At 39.5% G+C, this 24,132-nt stretch overlaps 2 protein-coding genes across 10 annotated transcripts in view; both read right to left on the bottom strand.

Moving 5' to 3' along the window:
* Positions 1 to 582: 582 nt before the first annotated feature.
* On the bottom strand, positions 583 to 3,631 carry MLNR (motilin receptor). The gene is made up of 2 exons (XM_042014317.1): positions 2,833 to 3,631; positions 583 to 997 (listed from the first exon to the last, which is right to left on the bottom strand). Exons 1-2 carry the CDS (start codon positions 3,599 to 3,601, stop codon positions 684 to 686), a joined length of 1,083 nt encoding a protein of 360 aa, XP_041870251.1. The 5' UTR covers positions 3,602 to 3,631; the 3' UTR covers positions 583 to 683.
* Positions 3,632 to 3,801: 170 nt separating this feature from the next.
* Positions 3,802 to 24,132, bottom strand: part of FNDC3A (fibronectin type III domain containing 3A) — a 112,525-nt gene continuing 92,194 nt past the window's right edge. For all 9 annotated transcript variants that reach the window (XM_042014070.1, XM_042014069.1, XM_042014071.1 and 6 more), the window contains 12 exons: positions 22,161 to 22,299; positions 20,378 to 20,446; positions 18,950 to 19,068; positions 16,772 to 16,877; positions 16,506 to 16,681; positions 15,332 to 15,445; positions 13,567 to 13,716; positions 13,199 to 13,482; positions 11,068 to 11,277; positions 9,522 to 9,688; positions 8,831 to 8,958; positions 3,802 to 6,325 (listed from right to left, as the gene is read on the bottom strand). In XM_042014070.1, coding sequence (XP_041870004.1) covers positions 6,011 to 6,325; positions 8,831 to 8,958; positions 9,522 to 9,688; positions 11,068 to 11,277; positions 13,199 to 13,482; positions 13,567 to 13,716; positions 15,332 to 15,445; positions 16,506 to 16,681; positions 16,772 to 16,877; positions 18,950 to 19,068; positions 20,378 to 20,446; positions 22,161 to 22,299 — 1,977 coding nt within the window. In that variant the 3' untranslated portion in view covers positions 3,802 to 6,010. The remainder of the gene's footprint in view (positions 6,326 to 8,830; positions 8,959 to 9,521; positions 9,689 to 11,067; positions 11,278 to 13,198; positions 13,483 to 13,566; positions 13,717 to 15,331; positions 15,446 to 16,505; positions 16,682 to 16,771; positions 16,878 to 18,949; positions 19,069 to 20,377; positions 20,447 to 22,160; positions 22,300 to 24,132) is intronic.

The following is a 24,132-nucleotide window of genomic DNA, read 5'->3' as shown; positions in this document are numbered from 1 at the left end:
TGGTTGCTAACATGTAAATAAGAGACCTTATTTGATCGTGTGGGTCAGGCCAAAAGGGTTAAGCCCAGAGACTACTGCATGCAGCACATGCTTTCCTAAGAGAAATTAGTGAAACTGTTCAGGAAAGTCCCCTTCATGATTACAAGACCAGGCACTAAAAACAAACACCTCTTTTTCCAAGGCTGTTCAGGTTGGTGGGTGATTTTGTGTCCATCTCCTTGAGAGACTTGTTTAAAAATCTTGTTTAAACTTGTTTAGACTTGTTTAAAAATCTTTGTTTAAAAGAAAACTGTTTTAAAATGGCAAAGGCTGTCTGGGAGTTGTACCCATTACTGCACCCAAGAAGTGCTCCTTTGCAGACCTTGGTGTTACGATTTTTAGAAAATACTAGAAATGGCACAGAACACATGCAATGAACAATACGTAATAAAGTAAACCCGTAGTTTTACTGGCAATTTACTCCAGCTTTTACTATTGACTTATCATCTTTCACGAGTTGCACATCATTGTCCCTACTTTATGGTGCCTGCTTGCTCTGTTAACAAAAATACAGGTATCCCAAAATACAGACAGTTATGAAATACCACATGCCCCAACAAGTGTCCATCCTTTTGCAACTCTCCTGTGAAAAGGTAGTTCCCTTCTTTAGGTAAGAATGCCTGAAGAAGTGCAAAGGTGCAGTCTCAGAAGCCGGTGGTGTACTCGTTCCTTGTGCTGGCACTGGTCTCTGTGTAGCCCCCAGCGTCTTTTGTTACCGTGAAAGCCCTTTCTGCAGCTCGGCGTGGCAGCAGCAGCTTGCAGGCTGCTGCCCTGTACTTCTTCGAAACGAGGTTGTAGAGGACAGGGTTGATGGATGCGCTCAGGTAGAAAAGCTGCAGAGCGAATATATTAAAGTACTGGGAGAACAGCATTGTCCCCATGTCCCGGGTGTTTATAAATATGATCCTGCCAATGTGGAAAGGCAACCAGCAAATTACAAAGGCCAGAACCACCACAGCTATAAGACAAAATAACACATGCGACAGTTAAGGAGTGAGTTAACTCTTCAACCATCCAGTAAACTAAAGTTTATGTGGCTGGTTTTGCAGGTTCTTCTAACTGATACAAATGATATATAGAGATAATAGCATTAAATTGTTGGAAAACCACAAAAATGGGAATAGCATCAAATCTTTGAAGTAAAAGTTAACTGGTAAAATTTTAAGCTAAACTGTGAGGTGAGATTTGCTGAGAAAAATGTTAACAACAGTAGCATAACGTGTATAATAACATCAGGCACTACAGAACCCCCCCTTGGCAATGTCTGCAATGCCACATAGGAGATAGGGAAACAAAAGTCAGAATAAGGAGTTTTTGTGGAAGCTCCACAGCAGCTCCATTCGCTGCAGAGTTGTTGTTTAACATGTCTACATCACTGAAAAAGACCTGGGCTGCACCTCAGTCACCCAAGCTCCCACAGAATTTGCTCTATTGTGACAGGATGGTAGCTAATGTAAAGACTTTACAGTATAGTTGGGTTATCGATTTTTTTCCACTAAAGCTTTTGCATGCATCCCCAGACAATTACTGCTGGAGACAGCTATTTGCCTAGATGGATCTCTAGCCTGAGTCACTTCAGCTGTTCGCCTGGTTCTGTGTTGCATTTTAGCACAATGCAAACCAATACAGACCCTCTTGCAACGGCAACACAGCAGGAGCAGATGAGGAACAATTAAATAAGTGTATTACTGTATCCATACTTTTAATTATTTTTGTTTATTAATGCATGTAAGTAAAACAATCATTTGTGGAGCATCCTCTGTGTTTCTCAGAGCTTAAATAAAAGGGATGCAGCCAAAGAAAGTTTACATCTGAAATACACCACAGGCATAGTGCTGCTGGATCTTTGAGATAAGGGGGCACTGGTCTCATTCAATGGGTTCTGAGATCATAGGCATAGGTGTTTCTGTCAGAAAACCTTGTGCCTGCTTCAGTGTAAGTACCTTCCTCAAATAAGTTGGCAAAATTCTCTCAGGCTTATTAGTTTCTTTCCTTTGTGCTATGCTATTTCCATCCAGCTGGTTACACTCTCAGTAAAAGAAGTCTCTCATGTGACATGTAAAAACTACACTAAAGGTAGGAAAAAAAAAAAATTTGGGAATTTTATGTTCCTTAATCAATGGTTGGATTTCTTTTTTCTTTCCCTTTAGATTGGTCACTACTTACAAACATTGAAGCCCCAGAGCAGACTAAGATCTCTTAACTTTCCAGAGTCTGATGCTGGGTTAGTGAATGTATGACTAATAAAATGAACTAAAAATGATCAGCATCCTACATCTGTAGGAAGTGCTTTGGTATTATGGGATTTGTCTCCAAACAGCTCGTAGGGGTTAAGTTGCCATTTCTCAGCCTCCTTGGGCAACCAGTGGATTTATTCCTAGGAGAGCTACAAATGACCGCTAAGAGCTTACTTTTCAGAAGCAGAAATTTTCTACGCAGAGGTGTTGCTGCCCACTGGAAGAGACTGCTGATGTTACCACAGTTTTTCTGAAGTTGCAGGCTACCTTGTACTTGGTTCTGCCTGGTAAAATTCAGGAAAAGGGTATTTCTACGGAAGGCAGTCGTGCTGCTGGATGTGCAGTGCCACGCGGGTGAAGCCTCAGCTGTGAGGGAGTAAAATCCCTGCCGTGGCAGTTCCCGGGAGTACTGATGGGCTCGGCAGCGTGGCGGGGATGTCCCCCTGTGCTACTCCCTATCCTGTACGGGAGCTGCGGGTGCCTCAGCCCTGCCATGGCCCCCCAGCCCCGGTCCTTGCCCCAGCCATAGCCCGGGGGGGATGGTAGCGGGACTCACCCAAGATCCTGATGGTCTGGCGGTGCCCCTTCTCCCGGAGGAGCGAGCTGGGGCCCCGCAGGCGGGTGTTGCTCCGCCACAGCTCGCGGCCAATGAAGCCGTAGAGGACGCTGAGGCAGGTGACGGGCAGGACGAAGTAGCAGGTGGTGACCCAGAACATGGTGGCCAGCAGGCCGGACTGCAGGGCCTGTGGGGTGGGCTTGCACTCGCGGCTGAAGTCAGTGTGGTTGTCGGGCTGCTCCACGCCGACCAGGAAGAAGAAGGGGCTGGCAGAGACGAAAGCAAAGGCCCAGAGGACGCCGATGATGGCTTTCACCCGGCGCTTGGTGACGACCACCTTGGCTTTGAGGGGGAAGCAGATGGCGAGGTAGCGCTCCACGGTGAGGGCGGTGATGTGGAGGATGGTGCAGTAGGTGCAGCCCTCACTGAGGTAGTGCGAGAGGCGGCACAGCAGCTGCCCGAAGATCCAGGGCCGGGAGCGCCAGAGACGGTAGAGGTCGAAGGGCAGCCCCATGAGGATGAGCAGGTCCGAGACGGCCATGCTGCCCAGGTAGAGGTTGGTGGTGGTCTTCATGTCGCGGTAGCTGCGGATGACCAGCACCGTGAGGACATTGCCCGCCACGCCGACCACGAAGAGCCCCAGGCAGACGGCCGTGATGGGAACGAGCACCCACATGGGCAGCGCCAGGCACAGCCGCTCGTCGCAGGGCGGCCACGGCCACGGCCACTCCGGCTCTCCCTCGCTGCCGTTCCCGCCGCCGCGCCTCATCCCGCCGGGGGACGCGCCGTGCCCGGGGCAGCGCCGCTCCTTCCTCCGGCCGCGGCCCCGCCCCGCCCGCGGCCCCACCGCCCGCGCAGGTACCGCACCCCCGCCCCGCCCCGCGGGCCCGGCCGGCAGAGGGGGAGGCAGGGAAGGAGGGAGGGGAGAGGGGCGGCGGCGGTGCGCACACAGGACTGACCACCAGCAGCGAAAAAGAAGGTACTTTTATTGTCCACAGACTCTTAAAGGTACTTTGCTACATCGTTTTTTGTATTTTCTATCAGACTATACAGGTTCGTCTTCATGGAGCCCGACGTTGTACAACCGTAAAGTGATATGTTTGGTAGTGTATCTATAGCGTTTTAAAAACTTTAGAGTTTCTCTTTTTCTTTTATTTATTTATTTTTGGAATGTACAGTATATGAGGTAAAATTAATATTACATTAAAAACTGTCTTCAATGCAGTAATATGCACTGAGGCTCAAATGGCAAATACACTATTAAATGACTATCAAAAATAGGAGCTCATTTGAATTTTACTATGAAAAACGTAAGTCACTGCAGGTTACCTGCAGTAACAAATCTTACCGTTTTAGACATTCAACCGTAAGAAATCTCTGGGCTGTGACACGCAACCTCATTTGCACTGCCAAACATGGCACTTTTAAGAAGGTTCTAGAAAACATCAGTTATCGCGGTATCCTGTGGGAAGGTATCAGCCTATATGTACAAACGACAAATTCGAAATAAAATGTAAACATACAGTACATTTTAAAGACAGATCGTTCTCACCACGTGGAGGCCAAGTTCTTCGCCATTTCTTTTTTTTTTCTTTTAAAAAAACGAAACTCAGCAACATTATTCTACAGCACAGATCATTGGACGTATAAACAATTACAATACATGCCCGTTCTAACATAGAGAAATTCTTCAGAGATCTTCAAAGCACAAGACAGAGGTTCCTTTTTTTATTATTATTAAGACTGACAGAAGTGTTTAATACTATTAAAAATGCTAAACTGAACACAACTAGAAGTCATTAATGATCCACTATCTTGTAACTCAAATAAATTAAAAGTAGCTAATTACAAAGTGTATAACAAATAACATAAGTGTGATGAGACAAGGTGGTTTTTTTTTTAAAGATAGTTTCACTACAAGCTTTGTGTCACTGGCAATCATTGACATCTAGCAAGATGTTCAATGGGATACTTGTTAAAATTCAGTCTGGTCATTCAAGAACTCACAAATGCAAGCTCACAAAACATTGATGAGTTATGCAATTGCAAAGTGCTCTAATGCAACATTAACTACATGCAATCAACAATTTGGTACAGTATCCAAAGAGACATTACATTAAACATTAGGATCTCAAGAAAAAAGCAGCTTTAAGTTTTCTGGTGCAAATTACTACACTTCGTCTTCTGATTTGGTGCCCCAAAGAAAGAAAGAAGGAAAGAAAGAAAGGAAGGAAAAAAAAGGAAAGAAAGATAGAAATAAAACAAACAAACAAAGGCAGTGCTTATTTCTGGTGGATATGGCAAGTGAATGTTGGGGAAACAGCAAAAATTCAATAATGAATTTTATCTCAAAATTCTATTGACTAGCCAAAATCAGAGGGCACAGACATCTGTATAAACTGCATCCAATCAAAGGTCAACTTTGGAAATGTGTTTTTCAATTTAAATAATAAATCTAAGAAGTTCTTTCACACTCTCCCTTCTATATTCAGAAGAAGTAAAAGAGGCATTTTTGTAAGTAAACATCAAATCCTGGGGGTAAGATAAACCACTTGTGCCATCTCCTTGTAGTCTTTCGAAAACATCTACTTGCAGTGAAGAACTCCACATTTATCAGATATTAAGCTTCCTTCATGCATACTCTTCCATCCCGTTTATTATTTGCTGCCTGAGAAAAGCCCCTTCTGTTTTTCAGCATAAATCCTGCTTCCCAAATAATTAAGACAAATGAGGAGGTAGAAATACAGCGCTAAATTGCTTTCACAGCATCAGATTAATATTGTGTACAGCACAAGTTTGTTAGTGTAAGTTTTAAATGCAATCTACACATTCTTCCCTGTTATGTTAGCAACCCTTAAAAGTGTGGGCTAGGAAATCATCTTTACACTTGTGTTTACAGGTCAAACCCTTTTTGTTAAACACTGCGTGCCTGCCCCATATCGAGTTTGTACTGCAAGAAGGCATATAAAGAAAAGATTATATTTCTGTGGCTTGCATTTTAGTAACATGAATCAGCCTATACCTACGAGTAAGCATTTTAAAGTGGCTGAGAAAGTTTGCATCAGTCCCAATGCCGGTGCTAAATGCCTGGTTTTGTAAAAGCAAGAGAACAGAATTACTTTTAGATTATGAGAAAGTAAAATGTAATGGGCAGCATTATAAAATAGATCTCTTTTCTTCACTTTATGACGAAGTACTGAATGATAACAGCAATCAGAATGGAAAAGATAGCAAAAAGTGCAAGGATGACAGCAGCACACACTTGGTCACTCTGTGACCATTGTGTCCTTGTGGTTTGCACAGTGTCCTTGTTGGTGCTTGCCGGTGGTTCAGTCCTCTGAGAGATGAATAGCACTGGGGTGCTGTAGGGGCCCACCAGGTCCTGGTGACCCGTGGCCTCTTGGCACTGGCGAATGGCACATGCGCGGAATCGGTATTCACAGTTCAGCTGGAGGCCTGTGTATCGGAATGACCAGTCTGGGCCCTTGTAAATCTGGCAATAAGGGGGAAAAAAAGGGATACATCAAGTAAAAGAGTCCTATATATACACACATATCTCAGTATGGTTGTGTTTACGGTGAAGGTAACTGTAAAAAGGACGGCAACTCACCAGTGTTCTCACCCATGCAAAGAAAAATGGACAAAAAGCTCAAACACGCAATTTAAATACCAGATAAAGTCTCCAGTCCTTTTGGTGAAACACAAAAACTATGCTTGCTTGTGTGGAATGATGAGTACACACCAAATAAACTCTGTCACAAGCCCCAGCGTTCAGGTGTTTTAGTGACCACTTACAATTGGATGCAATATAAAATTTCCTATCGTGGGATTTTAGGCAGTTGACTCTGTATCAAACTAATTCATTAAGTCTAATCCAATCCAATGTATTTTGTTGTAGTTATCTGTATTTAAAATAATATGATTTATCCCAATAAACACTGTATCAGGGAAGCCACAAAAAGTCCTCTTTGTGATTCTTAATTTTATCATATTCCCAAGACAGCGATGACTTATGAGGGTGTTCTCCAAAGGTCTCTCAGTTGGCTGGTTAACATGAGTTCACAACATTTCAGCATGGAGTGCCTAATTCAGTGAACTCTAAATTCTGGTTTCCCAAATTAGTAAAATTTGCAGCTACGTGAAGGTTCTGTGAAAGCCAACAAAACCTCACAAGGGTGCACTTACAGGTACATCAATAGGTACTGAGGTATTAGGTGGGTAGCACAGTGCAATTTGATTTCTCTCTTCAAAACCCTTCACCTTCTCACCTCCAAATATCTGGATTTGCTTTATTTAACTGGCAGCATGATACAGAAATATCACATCATCAGGAGCTTTCCCTACAGTTACCATATTCTTAGACAGTATTCTGAAAATGCAAACCAGAAATGTAAAGAAACAGGAAATCCCTTCTGATTCTGCTGTTTGAAGACCTCTTGCTGTGCCTGAGGCTAGTCATAGACTCAGAGTTCTCTGACAGACAGCTGAGCTTTACTGGAATCTATAACCTAGAGACTTTTCTTTCTGAGGCAGGGCAGGTCATCAGAAGTGCAGCTTCCTCAAAATTCTGCTAATTTGGATCTTGCATTTGGGAGTGAGCAAACAGGCCACTGACACACATCCTACTGCAGCTCCAGCTACACTAGCTGGCAGGGGTTACCATCCTCAGCTGCTTGCTCCCAGTGCCTTGCCAGAAGTTGCCTTCGCCTCAAATGTGTTTCCTGGGGTATTTATATGGTTGCTTCCTAACCCCTTTAAGATCTTTGACTGATGTATACAGCTCAAACAACACATTATTAACTTCTTTTGTTTGTAGCATGGAGGGAGCAATGACATGAGCAATTTGGATGATGGATCAGGAAGGAGGAGGAGAGGAGAGTGAAGTTTTGGCAGTGAAATAGCAGAAACAGCTTAGTGCAGACTTCCAGGCAGTTTATTTTTTGTTCACGTCAAATAAAATTGCCACCATCATGTCTAAGTGTCTTAAAGGCTGTTTTCATAGTGTTTACTTCTTGATTGTTCCAATTTTAATTTTTGCAAATTAGTCTTTTAATTTTACTCTGATTTACTATGCTAGACTGTTCTGCAGAGGCAAAAGCAATCACACACCTCAGTCTACTTTGTTATTGCCGTACTCAAAGAGCAAACTTTATTTTCTTGCCCAGCTCATTTGGCAGTACACACTGATCATCAAAGTGTGATTTGACTCCATGTCTAAAAGCAACACAGACCACGCCTTACATACCTAATGTTGCATTTACAATGTTGAAGTTACAAAAAAGAATATTCACATGGCAAGATAACAAACACCTCGGATTATGGTTCATCTTTTACTGAAAAATTTAACACATGGGCATAACAAACACAGTGCTACACTAAAAGTTATGAAACTATGAAGGCCTATAATCTACCAAAGCATAGGAAAAAAATTTAATATTGAACTATAATAAAATTATAATATACTAGAATTAACTGTCTCTGTTCTGGAAGGAAAGTTCATTGGCTTAATAGTATGAAACAGTTTTCAAGTCTAATTTAATGTCAAATATCAGGCAGTTTATAGGGAAGCAAAATTAGCACTAATGCAGGATAATTTGTACCTTAGCATTTTGAACTGCTTCTTTGATCTTAGGTTCTCAAAGAGAATCCTTTGCCCCTTTTCTCCCCAGTCTCAATTCTGTACCATAGGTAAAAGGTTTCTTTTTGTCAGTTGTTCCATTAGTCGATGATTTCCTCACCACTTGAGGTGTCAAGCTGTATTTAGTGAGTATCAGTGTAACCCAGAGAGGCAGCAAAATTTAGTACAGCATCTCCTTTCTATGTGAGGATGAGTTTAGGCGACACTACTTTATATTATTTAGTAATAAAAAGTTAACATGGTGACGAAAACATACTGGAACACAATAAGCTTTACTAAATCTAAACTAATCTCAACCAATTTTACTAGCTATCACAAATAATAATTGAAGAAAACTACAATAACTTCAACATATCATACCTGTTTGAATTCTGAGTCTTTTCCAACCATGACCTGAAGACAGTAGATAACGGGATCACCCTTCATGGGCTGCAGAACCTCCCATGTGATTTCGCAAGTGTGATCATTTATTCTCTCTATCCTTGGTGCTGAAGGAAGGAAGCATAAAAGTGACAGCTAGCTCTGCTTTCCCCATCACATACTGTCATATTCTAATGACCTGTAAAATTCTACATTCTGCCTCCTCTTTTGTCTCAGAGAAACAAAATATTCAGATTCAATTTTGTTCTTCCTGCAGTGTTTTCTGGAGCAACAACTGACAATTCATATAGGCCTCTCTTGCTAGTTTAGGTACCCAAGAAAAAGCAAGTAAAATTTGGTGACTGTAAGAGAGCATCATATACCAAAAAAACGCCGAACTGCAATGCTTAAAATTATTCTAAACATCCTAGGAAGCATTTTCACCTTAACTTGCCCCTGTCCTGGCAAGCAGGAATTCTAAGTACAAACTTCTTACGTCAAAGAATGCATAAACCCAAGTCTTTCATTTTTGGAGTGAATATTTTAGGCAATTACATGAAAGGACCATTTTCCCACTATCCCTACCTGCACTTAAAAAGGGCTTAGTATTCTCAATATCCCAAATACAACATAATACCAAACCCAACCTGCTACCCTCCGACCCCCCAAATGAAAAAAGAAGCACCCTTACCTTTCAATGCAGCTGGAACAGATTTGGGAGTAGTGAAAATGTATTCTTGAGAAAGGGGACCTTCACCAGCTTCATTACATGCCTGAATACAAAATTTGTATGATGTTGACTCACTGAGTCTCTGAACTTTGTAGGTATGACACGGTCCTCTGTATAAGGATATAAACCTGAAAATGGAATGAGTAGTTGATTTTGAACACAGAAAAGGACTTCTGAAGCAGCTACACTACAGTCTTGAAATCTGTTCCATAATTTCCCAGAATCTAATGAAAAGCCCAGAAACACTTATTTCAGAGCTAAACAGTGTTCTGGCTACTATAAAACAATAAGCTCATTTTTATTTCTATTCCTATTTTATGCCAAATTTTTATTTCTCATGTCTTTGAAATAAAAATCTCTTGCACAAAGAACACTACAGATTAACTCTTACCAAAAATGGTCCTAAACATCTTAAGAAACTATATTGCATTTGAAACAATGGGAAAGGACAGCAGTTGTGTCTCTCAGTGAGCTGCATTTTTTTTCCTTGGCCATGTACTCCTCCATCATCTTTAGCTTTTCAAAATTAGGTAACTAGATTTTAGCTTTTTGCCCCTTTACAACTCTCCCTTTACTACACTTAAAAAAAGTGTCATGGATCCAATTGCTTTTGTACACCATTGTTAGAAATAAGCTTATGCAGGAGGGCAGAGTAACTCTTGTAGTGCGCACCAAATCTCTTTCTGAGAGTTTTGTATACTGGCCACTCTCCTTCATGCTGCAATTCTTGCACAAACTGATCATGGCAGCTCTTGTTTGATTGTCAGTTTTGGTGGCCTCAGGACACAGCACAAATTTCTCTCTTCTGACAGGGGTTGTCATCTACTTTGGCTTTTTCTTTTCTTTTAAAATTAAGAGAGATGGTACCTGCACATGACCTAGTTTTTGGTAATGGCAATGAATTTCTTTCCAGTTAAAGAGTCTAATTTATTTTCCTCCTTACAACACAGCAATTTCACATAATAGATCTCTTATCTTTTTGCCAGGCTAAAGCTACTCATCAGACATAGAACATTCTGTAGTAGTACGGCTCATTTTAATATTTAGGCAAGGGTTCTTGCTGTACCATCTCAGCTGACATTCTGATTTAACATGAGACAAGGGATCCGTTAAAATAATAATTTGTATTATTTTCCACTAAAATAATTGCATGTAAGGCAACAGTGAGTAAAGCATCCATCCCTTCCAATATTAAGTATAAAAATTCACTACACTGACTGGACTTGTTACTTAGAAAATATTTAATCAAAAGTGAGAGAGAAAAGTGTGCTAGTATGAAACACTGCATTAAATTCTTCATGTTGAACTGTAAGTAAAAAGCAATGAAATTTTTAATCTTGTACTTCTCAGCACAGAACACTAGAGCCCTTCTTGCCTTGCCAGATGAGGCAACCTCCTACATTTGTTGTAAATTCAGCAAAGCGTATGGAATTTTGCCCTTTGCTGCCATCTCCCAAGCATCAGAGCTCAGCGACACTGGGCAGATTAAAGTGATGCTAAAACCAACCTTCCATTCTTATCCTCCATTTGAAGGTGGTACTGGATGGAGTCAGTCAATGCTTTTGCAGTTCCCTCTCCCCACTTCAGCTTGAGAGTCTGAGAACTGTATGCAGCACATTCCAGGCGAGGTGGATCCGGGGGGAGAGGCTTTGTTTTCAGTTTTATGGTGTGGCTGAAAGGACCTGCTCCGAGACTGTTTAGGGCTTGAATTCGTACTCTAGCATTTGGAAAAAGAAAGAATAAATTAATTTGAAATTAGGTCCTAAAAATAACTGGTCATATTCACTATTCTCATTAAAGAGAGAATAATGGTACTATCTACAATGAAGACTTTTATCAATATTATGCTTTGATAGACTGTCAAGAATATGCAGATGCGTTGCTTTCCTTACCACATTTTAAAGAGCTGGCTTGATTAAAAATAAAAATATTCAAAATAAATTCACATTAGTGAAAAGATGCAAAAGCTTTGTGAGTAACTTCAAGAGTGGTCCATCTTTCTGACTGTGCAGGCCTTGTACCGAAATTTTTGATAGCCACATTTGAGTGATGAGGAAGGTAAAAAAACCCACCCCAAAGAAGGGAAACCGTATCTGAGACTGTTTTATCAGGTGAATTCAAGGATGACTAACAGACATTTCTACAGACTTTTTTGAACAGATCCTATTCATGTGGAAATAAAGCGATAGTGCCCAGCCACCTCTCTTGCTGTTTCCACCAGTAACACATCTCTGGGTGCCTGCAAACACAGGCCCTCTTGGGTCTGCCTGCAAAATGAGAGGGGGAAACCAGAAGCTGCCAAATGACAAAAAGCTGAGGAAGCTGTAGAACTTGATACTCAGGGAGAAGGTAGGGTTTTGTTTTTCTTCTTTGATACGCCAAGGAAGACAATGCTGGCATCAGATTTGTAAGTAAGAATTAAAAGACTTAGCTCAGAAATTATTTCTGAAAAGGAAAAAGCAGAAAACAGAGGCTCTTTACATATCTCACAGGTAGCCACAGGGAGCAAAGTGTGTCTAATTTCATTTTGCAGACTTAACATTTGCTTGTCCAAAATAGTATCTAGGTAACTGGAAAGAAGTAATCACAGTAATCAAATTATGAAACAGTCAACCACACAACTGCAAAATGTGGAAATGCAAATGTGTATGCAGGCTAAAGAATAAATATTTCTCCTTCACTACAGTAATATTTAACATTATGCTAATTTATTACAGCCCAGAACTAAGGTTTATATATGCAATTTTTTATTTGCACAAGGAGTTGACAGTGTATTCTATAAAAAAACTTATGTGGGTAGAAGTATAGACCTATCTCTGCAATAGAAGCTTCTCTTTTTTTCAGTCTATTGACACAGAGAGCAACAGATCTTCAGATTGCCACCATTATTGTTAAATAATTGTAAGTCACACAGAAACACTGTATTCTGACATAAAGCCATAAAACAGTAATTAAGGATTCAGAAAACTGCGTAGCTAGATGATATCCTAATCATACTGAAATCAGAGTGGGCTATAAGTCTGACTTCAGTGGAACTGCCATTCTCCTTTAACACTGAGGACATGTTTTTATATCGGACGTAGAATGCCTTCATGCAAAAGTACTGATTTTTATGTTTGTATTTTTCAGTAACACTTAGACCAAACATAAAGGATGATTTCAGCAACTAAAATTCTTCAAAAGAGATGCATAGTTGACTGATTTTTTAAATTGATACTCTTTATGCTGACTTCCACTTTTTCTGCAGATAAGGCCTTGCAAGTTGCAATGAGCTGTCACTAGATTGCTGGACATAGTCTTTTCCTTGAATGGATTTTACTTTTTCAAACAGTGAAGCAACCAGTCCAAACCCAAGTATGAATCTGAATATGTAATGTGAATTCAGTTAAATTGACACATTAACCAGACAGATACAACAATACTACAATAAACTAACATAAATTATACTTGAAAGAAAATAAAAATAGCATGGCTCATCTATTTATGATGATCATCATTACGAAGCTTCTTTTTACTCCATGGCTGTGCACTAATGTGTCTCTGAGAATAATAATGTAGACATTAAAAAATACAAGGAAACAAAGCATCTGCTCTTGTGGAGGAAACAGTAGGCTGTCAAGTAGCTGTGCAACACATACCTGTAGGTAGTATCTGGCTGTAAGCCGTCTATAAAATAGGTCAGATCCTTCCCAACAGTTATTGGCTGCTTATCTCCAAAGTCTATGCTGTAGCCAAGGATTTCAGATCCATGGTCACAAGGTTCTTCCCAGCTTATAGCAAGGCATGTGGAAGGAGAATAGTGTGGACTTTCAACTTCATCTTCGGTTAGTCCGCGAAGACACGTCACAACTGCAGGTACAGAGGCTGGAGTCATACATGCCACTACTTCACTGAAAGGGCCTGCACCTGCAACATTCACTGCCTGCAAATCCAAAGTAGACCATGTTTTTATGGCAGCGTCAATTCCTGTTTCCAGATTGCAATAACAATAGTTTTACATCTTTACCTGAACCCTGCAATAGTATATAGTGGCAGGCAAAAGCCCTTTCACTTCACAGCTGAGCCCAGGCCCACAATAGGAGATCTGCATGCATCCTTCCACACCGCCCCACTCCAGTCGATACTCCGTGACATCAGCTCCATTACTTACTGGTACCTTTAAAATGGATATCATAAATTAAAAGTTAAATTCATTGACTTAAGAAAAAAAAAAGTCAACCACACTCACCACATCTATATTTTTTTTTGTTCCAGAGGAGTCTTACCCTCCCATTTCTTTGCTGATTTTTAATTTAGTACAATACAAATAACAAGCAGAATCTGATACAAACTTCAGGAAGTTCAATTAAGACAATGGCAAACACAAAGTCCTGGACTGGGACAAAAAAGTACAGACTGAGGAGCAACCTTACCAAAAAACCCCCTGTGTGTCCTGGTGAAAAAGCTGAATAAGAATCAGGAGTATGTGTCTGATGAAGGTGAACTATATATTGGTTGTATTAGCAAACGAGCAGCAAGAAGGGTAAAAGGAATAATGATTGCCCTCTACTCAGCACTGGTGAGGCTGCATCTCCAGTACCATGTCCTGTCCTGGGATCCCCAAAAGGAGATGGACATTGACATAATGGAGTAAGTCCAGCGAAGGGTCATGAGGCAGGAGTGCAACGCACAACAAGAAGGTATAGCTTACTTGATAGCAAGGTGATACAGCTAAGGGGAGATCTTACTGCTGCCTTAAATTAAATTACTTACTGGCAGGGTACAAAGATTATGACAAAATTCTTCTTGAAGATGGCACAGGCCAAGACAAGAGTCATGACTTGCATTAAAGGGTATTTTGACTAGACATAAACAATAAAAATCCTACAGAATGAGAGTTTACCCAGAGAGTTTTACTAGGCTGCAACATGTTCATTCTTGGAGATAAATAAAATTTCACTGGGAAAGGCCCTGAGAAACCTAACCTATTTGAATAGAAGGCTGAACTAAATGACATCTAGAGGTCTACTTGTGCCTTAATTACTGTGTGACTCTGTAAAACAGACATCTAACATCACTCAAATTAACTCTACTTGAACGTTTTAAGAGATTTTTTTAAAAAGGCTTTGCCTTATAGATATTTAAGAAGTGCTCCTCTGACATTCCTCCAGTAGGAAGTATGAACACTATTTTCCAGGTAAAACAGTTTAACTTTTTTTTCTGTACAGTTCTGTAACTCAGATACTTCACCCCATCTCTAAGCCACTAAAAAGCAGTGTTTAAACAGTATTCCCAGAGAGAATCTTTCTTTTTACAAGTTTAATTTTTATCTACTGCATTTTTTTAATCAGGTATCTAAATACTATGGGTTTATAGGAAGTCTGTGAGGCTTTTGCTACATTATTACTGATGTAATTATATAAAATTAAATCAGATTATAAAACCAAGAAATACACAATAATCTATTGTATTATGTGGATACATCGTCTCTGAGGAACTATAACTACGTTAAAGAAAAATTTTAAGATGAGACTGCATCACTCAGAAATGCAGAGCAGCAGCTGTGTCAAAACTTTTAAACAAAAGAACACAGTAAGATCCAGTACCTGCAGCCTGCCAACTTACAGCTGCCTTATAATGGCATGATGAACAACTAAGGTTTCACCTATTGGATAATCGGGTAAGTATGCTTACAAATAAAGTGATTAAAATACAGTATTAGGCTTTTCAAGCTGAGCTCAAAAATGCATAAGACCATCCTATTAAGACAGGTGTTACCATGGCATTCTTACCTCCCATGACACCTGAGCACACGCAGCAGATCTGCACGCCACTTGAGGGGGCTTGCACTGATCTGGGGGTCCAGGGGCTGTAGTGATTTCACATTTTTCCGAGTAAGGTCCAAACTATTAAAAAGGGAGTTGATACAACTGAATTGTAAAAATAAAATTACTACTTTTTAAGTAACAGTTTACCATAGTAGGGACACGTAACAGCAACCTGAAACTCTGTATTACTTCTTTATAAAATAAATTTCTGTGGACTGTAGATTCAGGATTTATTTCCAGTATCTGACTATTCTCCAGAAGAGCTGTGAATTTTTCTTCACTCCAGCAAATGCAATGTGAATAAATTTGACAGTTCAAACTCTTGGGAAAACCAGGGAAGTACTACCCAAAGCCTAATTTTGAAGTTACACGATGGCTGCACTGAAACATAAACCAATTTGTACTGCCTATTTATACCTATCTAAAAGAAACAAAGGATTCATAAACTGCTGAGCTATGAACCATTCTTTGCAGGGTGGACAGAAGATAAAATTTAGGATAGTGCTTTAAAGCCTTAAGCTGCAGACCTCTCCACAAACAGTGTCAACTCATCCTGACAGTTTTTTATGAAATGTACGTTATTGAACAAATCAGGAGTTTGGGTACATAACTAAATAAAGGTTGTTATACAGCAACGATTGATTTAAACACATTTAATACTCAGAGGGAAGATAGTCTTGTATCTGATAGAACATGTACTCAGAAGTTAAACTAAATATAAAAATGGAGAGTCAGGAAACATTAATTATTATGTTCTGAACACCAACAGCTGTACAAATAAAGGTCAATTAATTACAAAGCTGTATACAGAAAACAATTTGCTACCTTACTTCACATGAGAATATTGAAGTTGTAACAGTGCTTTAATAAAGTACTTAGCATTTCCTAATGATTTCCTAATCCTACTATTCAGACAAAATACATAATTAGCTATTTTCTCTTCATCTAAAAATCCCTTTCATTATAAACTGATGTTTAACAGTCTGTTCCCACACAACAATAAGCTGTGTGAGTGAAATGACTCTACATTAGGAAACCCTCATTTTAAAATTACCATTAAATGCTTATTTTGAAATAAAAAATCCTTAATAGTGACTGCAGTCTCTGGAATGAATTTCATTTCAGACTTCCTCCTTACCCCAGCCTTGTTAGCTGCTCTCAGTCTGAAGCTGTACATCCTCCCTGGAAGAAGGCTGCCCACTGTGCACTCAACATCAGAACCCTGGTAAACCTCTCTGTGTTCATCAGTTTCTGCCTGAAACATTTCCAGACCATAACAGGTAATGGGTGAACCACCATCTACCTGAGGTGGTCCTAAAAATAAGAAAGAAAGAAAAGCTTATTTAATTTAACACATACCACATTTGGATCCCTTACAATCTCTAACACTTGTAATAGAATTACCCCAACGCAGCTGAATTTCCCTTGCTCTTGGTCTACCCTGTAGCCTTGGTGGCTGGCATGGACCAGGAACCACTGCTGGTGTCTGCACCAGTAGGGAATCAGATACCTACAAAAGAAAGAAAGATTAATGAAATTATCCAGGCCAAAACAAGAACTATCAGTTATGCCACAAGTAAAGGCAAATACCTGAGCCAGAAACAAGACCTTCCCCTTTTTTAATGACATCTTCAAATATGTGAAGATGCTGAAGTGATCTGGTATGTATTTCTCATAATATAAACCATGCCAAAATAATCATGCAATATGCAAAATTTGCTTTTGTATTTTGGTATATATGCAAGGAGTAGAATTAAAAACAGTGGTTAATTATCAGTACAAACCTAGTACAGATGCTTGAAATATGACTTATTCAACGTAAACTCATTCTCTTTCGCATCAAATTGCAGTTTAATGAGTTCTGAACCCTTACTCTAAGGGTTGTATACTTTCTGTGGAAGAACCTTTCAGAAAGCAAAAGTGGGCAGAAGTGTCAATCAGAAGAGATTAAAAAAAAAAGAGATTTCAACTTTTTCATTGCTTAGCAATACTTAATGTGCAACAAGTTTCCACCTCAGATTTGAAGTTGGGGCAAAAATAGCCTAAGAACCTAACAACAAGCAGCAGACGGCATTGACTGTTCAGACAGAAGTGAACAGAGACAATGAGGGGTTATTAGCTTCAGTGTGATACAGAAAAAATAGGAAGTTGGAAAGCCTTTAGGTTTACGGAAGAAATGAATCTCAGAGTCTCATTTCACAACAGGTTTCTAAGTATGTTCAAGAAAGAGTGGACTGGACAATCTGCTGCTCTTCAGTTTTCCTTTGAGTATATTGTTGCACTGATCAAATGCTGCTACTTAAAAAGCAGAAAGTTTCTCAGGACGCAGATGTTCATGAGAAGCTGCAGTAGAGTTAATTGCATCTTTCTTTACAGTTCTTCTGTTGATTTCTGACACCTTCAGAAAGTATCAGGACTTTCTAGAAGTTATTTTCTCTTTGGTACTCAATGTTTATTCTAAAATCATGGGGCTGTGGGGAAGTAGGTTGGAGAGTAAAAGTCTCCAAAGACTTGTGGTTTGGTGACTGGGAAAGCAGTGCAGCTGAGCCAGCATTGACGGAGTCCAGATTTATTCTTAAAACAAGGTGGCTGTAGTCAAGGTTATCTTTGGAGGAGACTTCTATGTGCAGGAAGAGCACAAACACTTCATGTTGTAAGGTGGGACGGGGTAGAAATGGCAAACACCAAGAATGCAAGGCTTTAAGATTTTTGTGAGAGCAGCTTGACAGTGACGCCTTGCTGGAAGTCTGCAGAGAGCCAGGGCTGGCTTTGTTACAGTCGTTGCTGAGAAGCGTGAGGAAATACAGCATGACATTTTGGCACTGGCAGCTGAACTACACCACAGAATTGACAGCGAACGTGTGTGTATGTAATGTGCATGTATAAAGGAGCTTAGTATGGCACAGCAAATTGTTTGGGAATACTGGAAAGTAGGGCAACGTAAACATTTTAATTGTGCTTGAGACAACATGGGAAGACACTACAGAGCATAACATAACCCTGTAAAGCCGGAGTGAAGACTCTTCCTCCCCTGCTTGCTGAGTTGACTTGGCTACTCAGACAAGGTACTCCATTGACTACAGGAAATACAATAAATTCATAGAATCACAGAATCTTCTGAGTTGGAAAGGATCCACAAGGATCGTCAAAGTCCAACTCCTCACTTCAAGACAGCCCCAAGAATCACACTGTGTGAGAGACTGTTGTCCAAATGCGTCCTGAACTCTGTTGTGCTTGGTGCTGTGACCACTTCCATGGGGAGCCTGTTCAAGTACCCTGCTTAAACTGCTGCATTGGGTTAGGCCTCAATAAATGACATTGTATCAATGTATCACATAGGAAAAGTATGTTTCTGTAAACAAGACAATCATGTTAAAAAAAATATAATATCAGAAAATAATATTCAGATATATTTCTTTAACAAATGAATGGAAACTTGATCCACTGTGCATCAATACTGGAACTTCCCTGAGGTTCTATTTATGGCTATTTTGTTAGGCACTTCTGCATAATATTTGCTTAAATAGCTACGAGACCAGATTTTCTGACATTGTATTTAATGAAAATATTAGCTGATATTACCGTGCTTTGTCCTCCTTCCCCAACGCAATATACACGTAACCGATAGGAAGAGCCCGGATTTAGTCGGTCACACACATGTTCCCTAGCGGCTCCGCTGTATATTGTATCCCACTTGTTTCCTGAAAGGTAAGGAATAAGTGTGCACTGAACCAAAGTGCAAATTTCCACACTTCAGTACCAGCCACAGCAGGTATCCTAACTTCACTAAGTAAGTGTGCCTGATGTTTATTAAAAAAAACAGAAATTGAGACTGTTTTGAATTTCCTGGAAGATCCTATAATTTCATAAAGGCAGTTTCCTAGGTGTAGATCTGCTGAAGTGAAATAGCTTCTTTATTTGGTATTTACCTTAACTAGAAGAGAACTTACTGGGTCAGCAAGCACATTCAACTCATAAGCAAATAAACAGGAAAGATACAAAAGTAAAATTTTTCACAGAAACTTCAAATTACACTATCATTTTTCAGGCTGTAACTACACTTTACAATTGATGAAGTTTGTTCCTGCATTCCTGAATAGCCCAGCAGCATCTGAAATACTGATTCCGTTATTTGCTACTCTTAAATCAGAAACTCTTTAGCATTCTCTCTCTCTTTTTAAGAGATTAAGCAGGGAACCTGGGGAATTTTAATTAAATCTCCAACAACTCAATACACTACAGAGTTTAGAGGGATGGGTATGAAATGTAATGCACAGCTCACTTAATTTGCAAGAAAGGCTTGGGTGCCCCATTCCAAAAGTGACTTAATGTGGACACGTGACAGAGAGAGGAAAGCGACAAGCTACGTATCTAAAGAACCACAGCTGAGAGCCCTGAGGGGGCTCCCATCATATCTGGGGACAGTGCTCTGTCCTAATCTGACACAGCACTGGAGAAGTTTAAACTTTCATTCTGAATGTGACTGTGTTTCTGAACTCAATAAGGCTACTTAAGAGGTCTAGATTTTTAAATAATTTAGCAAGATAGGTTTATGTCCAATTTAGAAATACTGTCAGTTTCCTTTCTGTATGAAAGAACAGAAAAGGAAATAACAGAAAGTTATCCCAGCTGCATCATTGTTCTCTTTTAATAGTGATAAATGGAGTTTTTCTTTCATCTGCCATGCAAACACCAAAGCTACATGTCCCTGTCTTCTTGCCCTAAAATGTCTGAAATGTGTCATTTCATTTCCAAACCTGAATACACCTAATTAGTAAGTTAAACAAAAAGCATCTCTTGTGTCACAGAATTTTGTGCCATCTTTCTTTTCTAAATCAGAGAAAAAGAACTTCTTGTATACAAGCATAAATGTGCCTCTATTTTCTTTTTGATGTCAGTCTCTGGCTAACTTTCCCTGTCATAATACACATTTTATTCTTCCCACATGCACACAGAGGCAGGAAAAAAACCCCACACAACTAAATGCCAATGTACAATTCTAATACTTACCACTTAAGCCTTCAGACATTTCCACAACATATGTATTTATTGCTGCTCCCCCATTGTCTTTTGGTGGATCTATAAAAAAACAGCAATATTCCAACTAAGCAAGGGAAGTTAAATGGCTTTATAGCTTTTGGGGAGGATTTCCCAAAGGCAAAATCAACAGAAAGCTGGAGATGGGTGCTTATTTAGACAAAGAGCATCCTAGTCCAGGGCAGCAGCAAATCACTCCAAGTCCTGCTATGTGAAAGCCAGCTCTCAACTCTTCTGTACACTTTACATAGGAAAATGGACAAGGGAATCGCCCCTGGGAGATGCCAGAGCAAACATTTCAGTCTCAAGTGCTGTGGAAGGCTGCTTGATTATGGATTCAGGGACACAGACTCTAATGGTCCTGTAATTTGGACAGCAGAGAGGAAAAAGTATCATACGGATTTGTATATAAGGATGTTTCAAAATTATTTCAGGAAAGAATTTCAAAAACCTAAATATTTTGGGACAGAATAGAAGTCAGGAGCTCTACACTGAAAAATTCTCTCTTAACTTCTAACATATCACTAGAAATTGAGTGCACTATCCTCCCCGGTACAGTATTCATGTACAAGATACAAATCTACAGACCTTTCTTTGACATATAATCCTGCTTCTCAAAGATGATTTAGAAAATATCAAAATGAAAATAATGTGAAACAACATTTTGAACAAATATAAAGACAGCATCATACTTCAGCACAGAAGGGTACTCCTGCCTGAACATCACATTATGGATGTGCTGGATGAAATGATGTTGGCTCTTAGGCAAGGGTTACGTATCATAAAACTCAAGCTAAGTAAAATGAGACTTATATGGCAGATAGCACTTCTTTGGTTGGAAGGAAATTACTCCAAATGAAAAATAAAATTGTCACATTAATTATCACATAGAAAGAGTATCCCTGTTCCAAATAAAGACCATTAAAAGTTTTATATATAAGTAGGTATTTTAGGTAGCTTTTGATATACAAATCAGGCATTTTTAATAACTTCATATATTATGCGTCACACATAAAAGATCAAGTATCAGGTCCTGATGTAGCAAAGCACTCTGGGAAGATGCAAGACTGGACCTGCTGAGTACTCTTTATACTCTACAAGTAAATTTCTTATTATTGATGCTAAAGAATTAAACACACTATTAAATGGAAATAGGTAAGGAGTGACAATAAGTGTAATTTTTAACTGTTTGATTTTCTGCTAAAAAACTGCATCGCACAGTACTGTTTAACCTTCTCCTATTTTACAGCATAAGGCTAAAAATTCCTGAGCTTAAGGAAGAGTTTCTCAAGATCCTTAGCGAATAAAAATTTATCTACCAAAATCAAATACTTTGAAGATACAGGTTGAACTTCAATCTTTTCTTTCGATAAGAACCCAGAATGTCATGGCACCTACGTTTTGTCCCAGAGAAACTGAACTTCTTAGTACATCAATTAACCACACTTTTTAAAGTGTTGTAGTCCCTAACAGTCCCTATGTAGCAATAACAGTCCCTATGACAATTAGCATATTATTCTTCCCACATAATTAGTTACACTGGCACACTAAGTACTTTGAATCGGTATTTTTCCACAAAAATAGATCATAATGGCTCAGTTGACTGAAGTGTTAATGAAGTAAAACCCGACCTTCTGTATAAAAAATATCATATATATATGTGTGTGTGTGTGTATATATATATATATATATATATATATACACACATATAAAATACAGAAGACATACTCTAAATAGAGCTGGACAACATTCTTACCCCAGATTATTTTAAAACTCTGTGCATGAATTTTTCCTTTCACTGTAGGTTTTGAAGGTACTCCAGGTTTGTCTGGACAAGTAATGTATTCCACTGTCTCACTTGGACTGCTTTTCCCTTCTGAGTTATAGGCAATGACCTGCAAATATATATAAAATACTATCAATGCATTGGATAGTAGTATGTTATTCACTTTATGGTAAGGACAAATTAATTTATGTGTATATTTAGATGGATAAATACATAATAAATTACCACAAGAACTAAAATTATTATACCCATTAATTTTACATTTTCGTTAGTCCCATAGTTAAGACAATCACTATACTGAAAATAGAAATGCATGCAAATTGCCAGAAAAAACCAATTCCTTAAAAAAATCCCTCTCATCATAGCATAGTACCCTCTTTTACAGAAATACATTCAGAGACAAAAAAAGCATTTATATGGGAAAGTTGTATTAAAAACAGCAAAGGGGATATCAACTCTTCAATCCCAAGAATAATTATGGCAAAAGTTGTCATGAAAGTCACGTGAAGGTCAAGGGTAAATAGTGTTTAACCAACCTGAGTGCCTTTCATGATGAAACAACCTGCTCAACAAATGGGGGAGAGCTGTGGACATCATCTACCCTAATTTTAGTTTGACCTCCACAACACCTATTTACACAAGCTGGTTAAGATAGGGACAGAACAGATGGACCACAAGAAAACCTGACAAAACGCCAGGCTCAAAGGATGTTGGCTAATGGTTCGAAGGCAAATTAGCAGCTGCTCATGAATGGATCTCCTCAGCAGCCAATCCAATGTCAGATTCTACTGAATATCTTTAGAAGTGATCTGGATGACAGGAGTGAGTGATGCTCCCAGATTTGCATACAGCACCAAACTAGGAGAAGATAGACATATGCTGGAGGGAAGAGCCACCATACAGACTTTGATAGGCTGAAATATTGCACGAACAAGAACTGTATGAGCTTTGGACAAAGATACAGTCTTGCACCTCGGATGGAATAATCCCAGCACCAGTGCAGTCTGGGGTCTAACTCTAGCCAGCTTTTCTTTTTTCAGCTCTGCTGAGAAGACATTGGGATTCTAGTAGGAGGAAGCCAAATGAATCAGCAAAGCATCTTGGCAGAAGCAAAACCAAACTGGTTCATGGGCTGCATCAGCAAGAATTTACCCAGCAGAACAAAGGATTTAATTACATCACTTTACTCAGCACTTTTAAAACTATGCTTGGAATACTGTATCCAGTTTTGGTCCTTCCAGTTCAAGGGACACTGGGAGACTGGAAAGAGTTCAGAAGTGGGCCAGCACAATGATCAGAGGATTAAAGAACCTGACACAGGAAAAAAAGTTTTGTTTTATTCTGCCTGAGTAAGAAGTTGTTTCATTGGGAAGGATCTAATCACAGCCTTCCAATACCTAAGAGAGAGCTGCAGAAGAGATGAAGACAATGCCTTCCAAAGGATCTATGATGACAGGACAAGAGCCAGTGTGTTAGGGGAATTCTAGCTGGATATAAGAAAAGATATTAATTACCATTAGAACAAACTTCCCAAAGAAGTGGTTGACTCGGCCTTGTTGGAAATACTGAAATCTCAGCTCAACAGGGCTGGGACAGGGTTGAGTTGCCTAAGCTAAGGCCCTGCTTTCTACACAAATTTGACCCAGATGGTCACTAAAAAGCCCTTCCAAGCTAGACTTTTCTGCGAGTCTAGGAAAAAAAATTCCTGCTAATCTTGACATTTCACTTTTTAGTTTAGTTTAGCAAAACGCTAAACTACCTAGCTTAAAAAAAAAAAAAAAGAAAAAAGAAAGAGGTTTTTTTTGGCTTTTAGATCTATTTTAAAAATGAGCAGAATCGAAATGACAGCAGTTAGTACAGACTGAGAAGAGGAAATGCAAGCTAACATGTCTCTCAGACATTAAGTCTCCCGATCCAGTTTACAAGATTAGTAATCATCTGG

The sequence above is a fragment of the Corvus kubaryi genome, unplaced genomic scaffold (assembly GCF_017639235.1).
Source record: "Corvus kubaryi isolate FWS band 111438036 unplaced genomic scaffold, C.kubaryi_AGA036_p1.0 split1-65, whole genome shotgun sequence".
Classification (NCBI taxonomy): Eukaryota; Metazoa; Chordata; class Aves; order Passeriformes; family Corvidae; genus Corvus; species Corvus kubaryi.
Note: the sequence above shows the minus strand (reverse complement) of the source record. Positions and strands in the feature narration are given on the sequence as shown.

Bases quoted from the DNA above. Each gene is read 5' to 3' on its own strand.
- MLNR (XM_042014317.1), bottom strand. From the start codon at position 3,601: ATGAGGCGCGGCGGCGGGAACGGCAGCGAGGGAGAGCCGGAGTGGCCG. The intron at 998-2,832 runs GTGAGTCCCGCT...TTTGTCTTATAG, and splicing joins CCAGACCATCAGGATCTTGG to CTGTGGTGGTTCTGGCCTTT.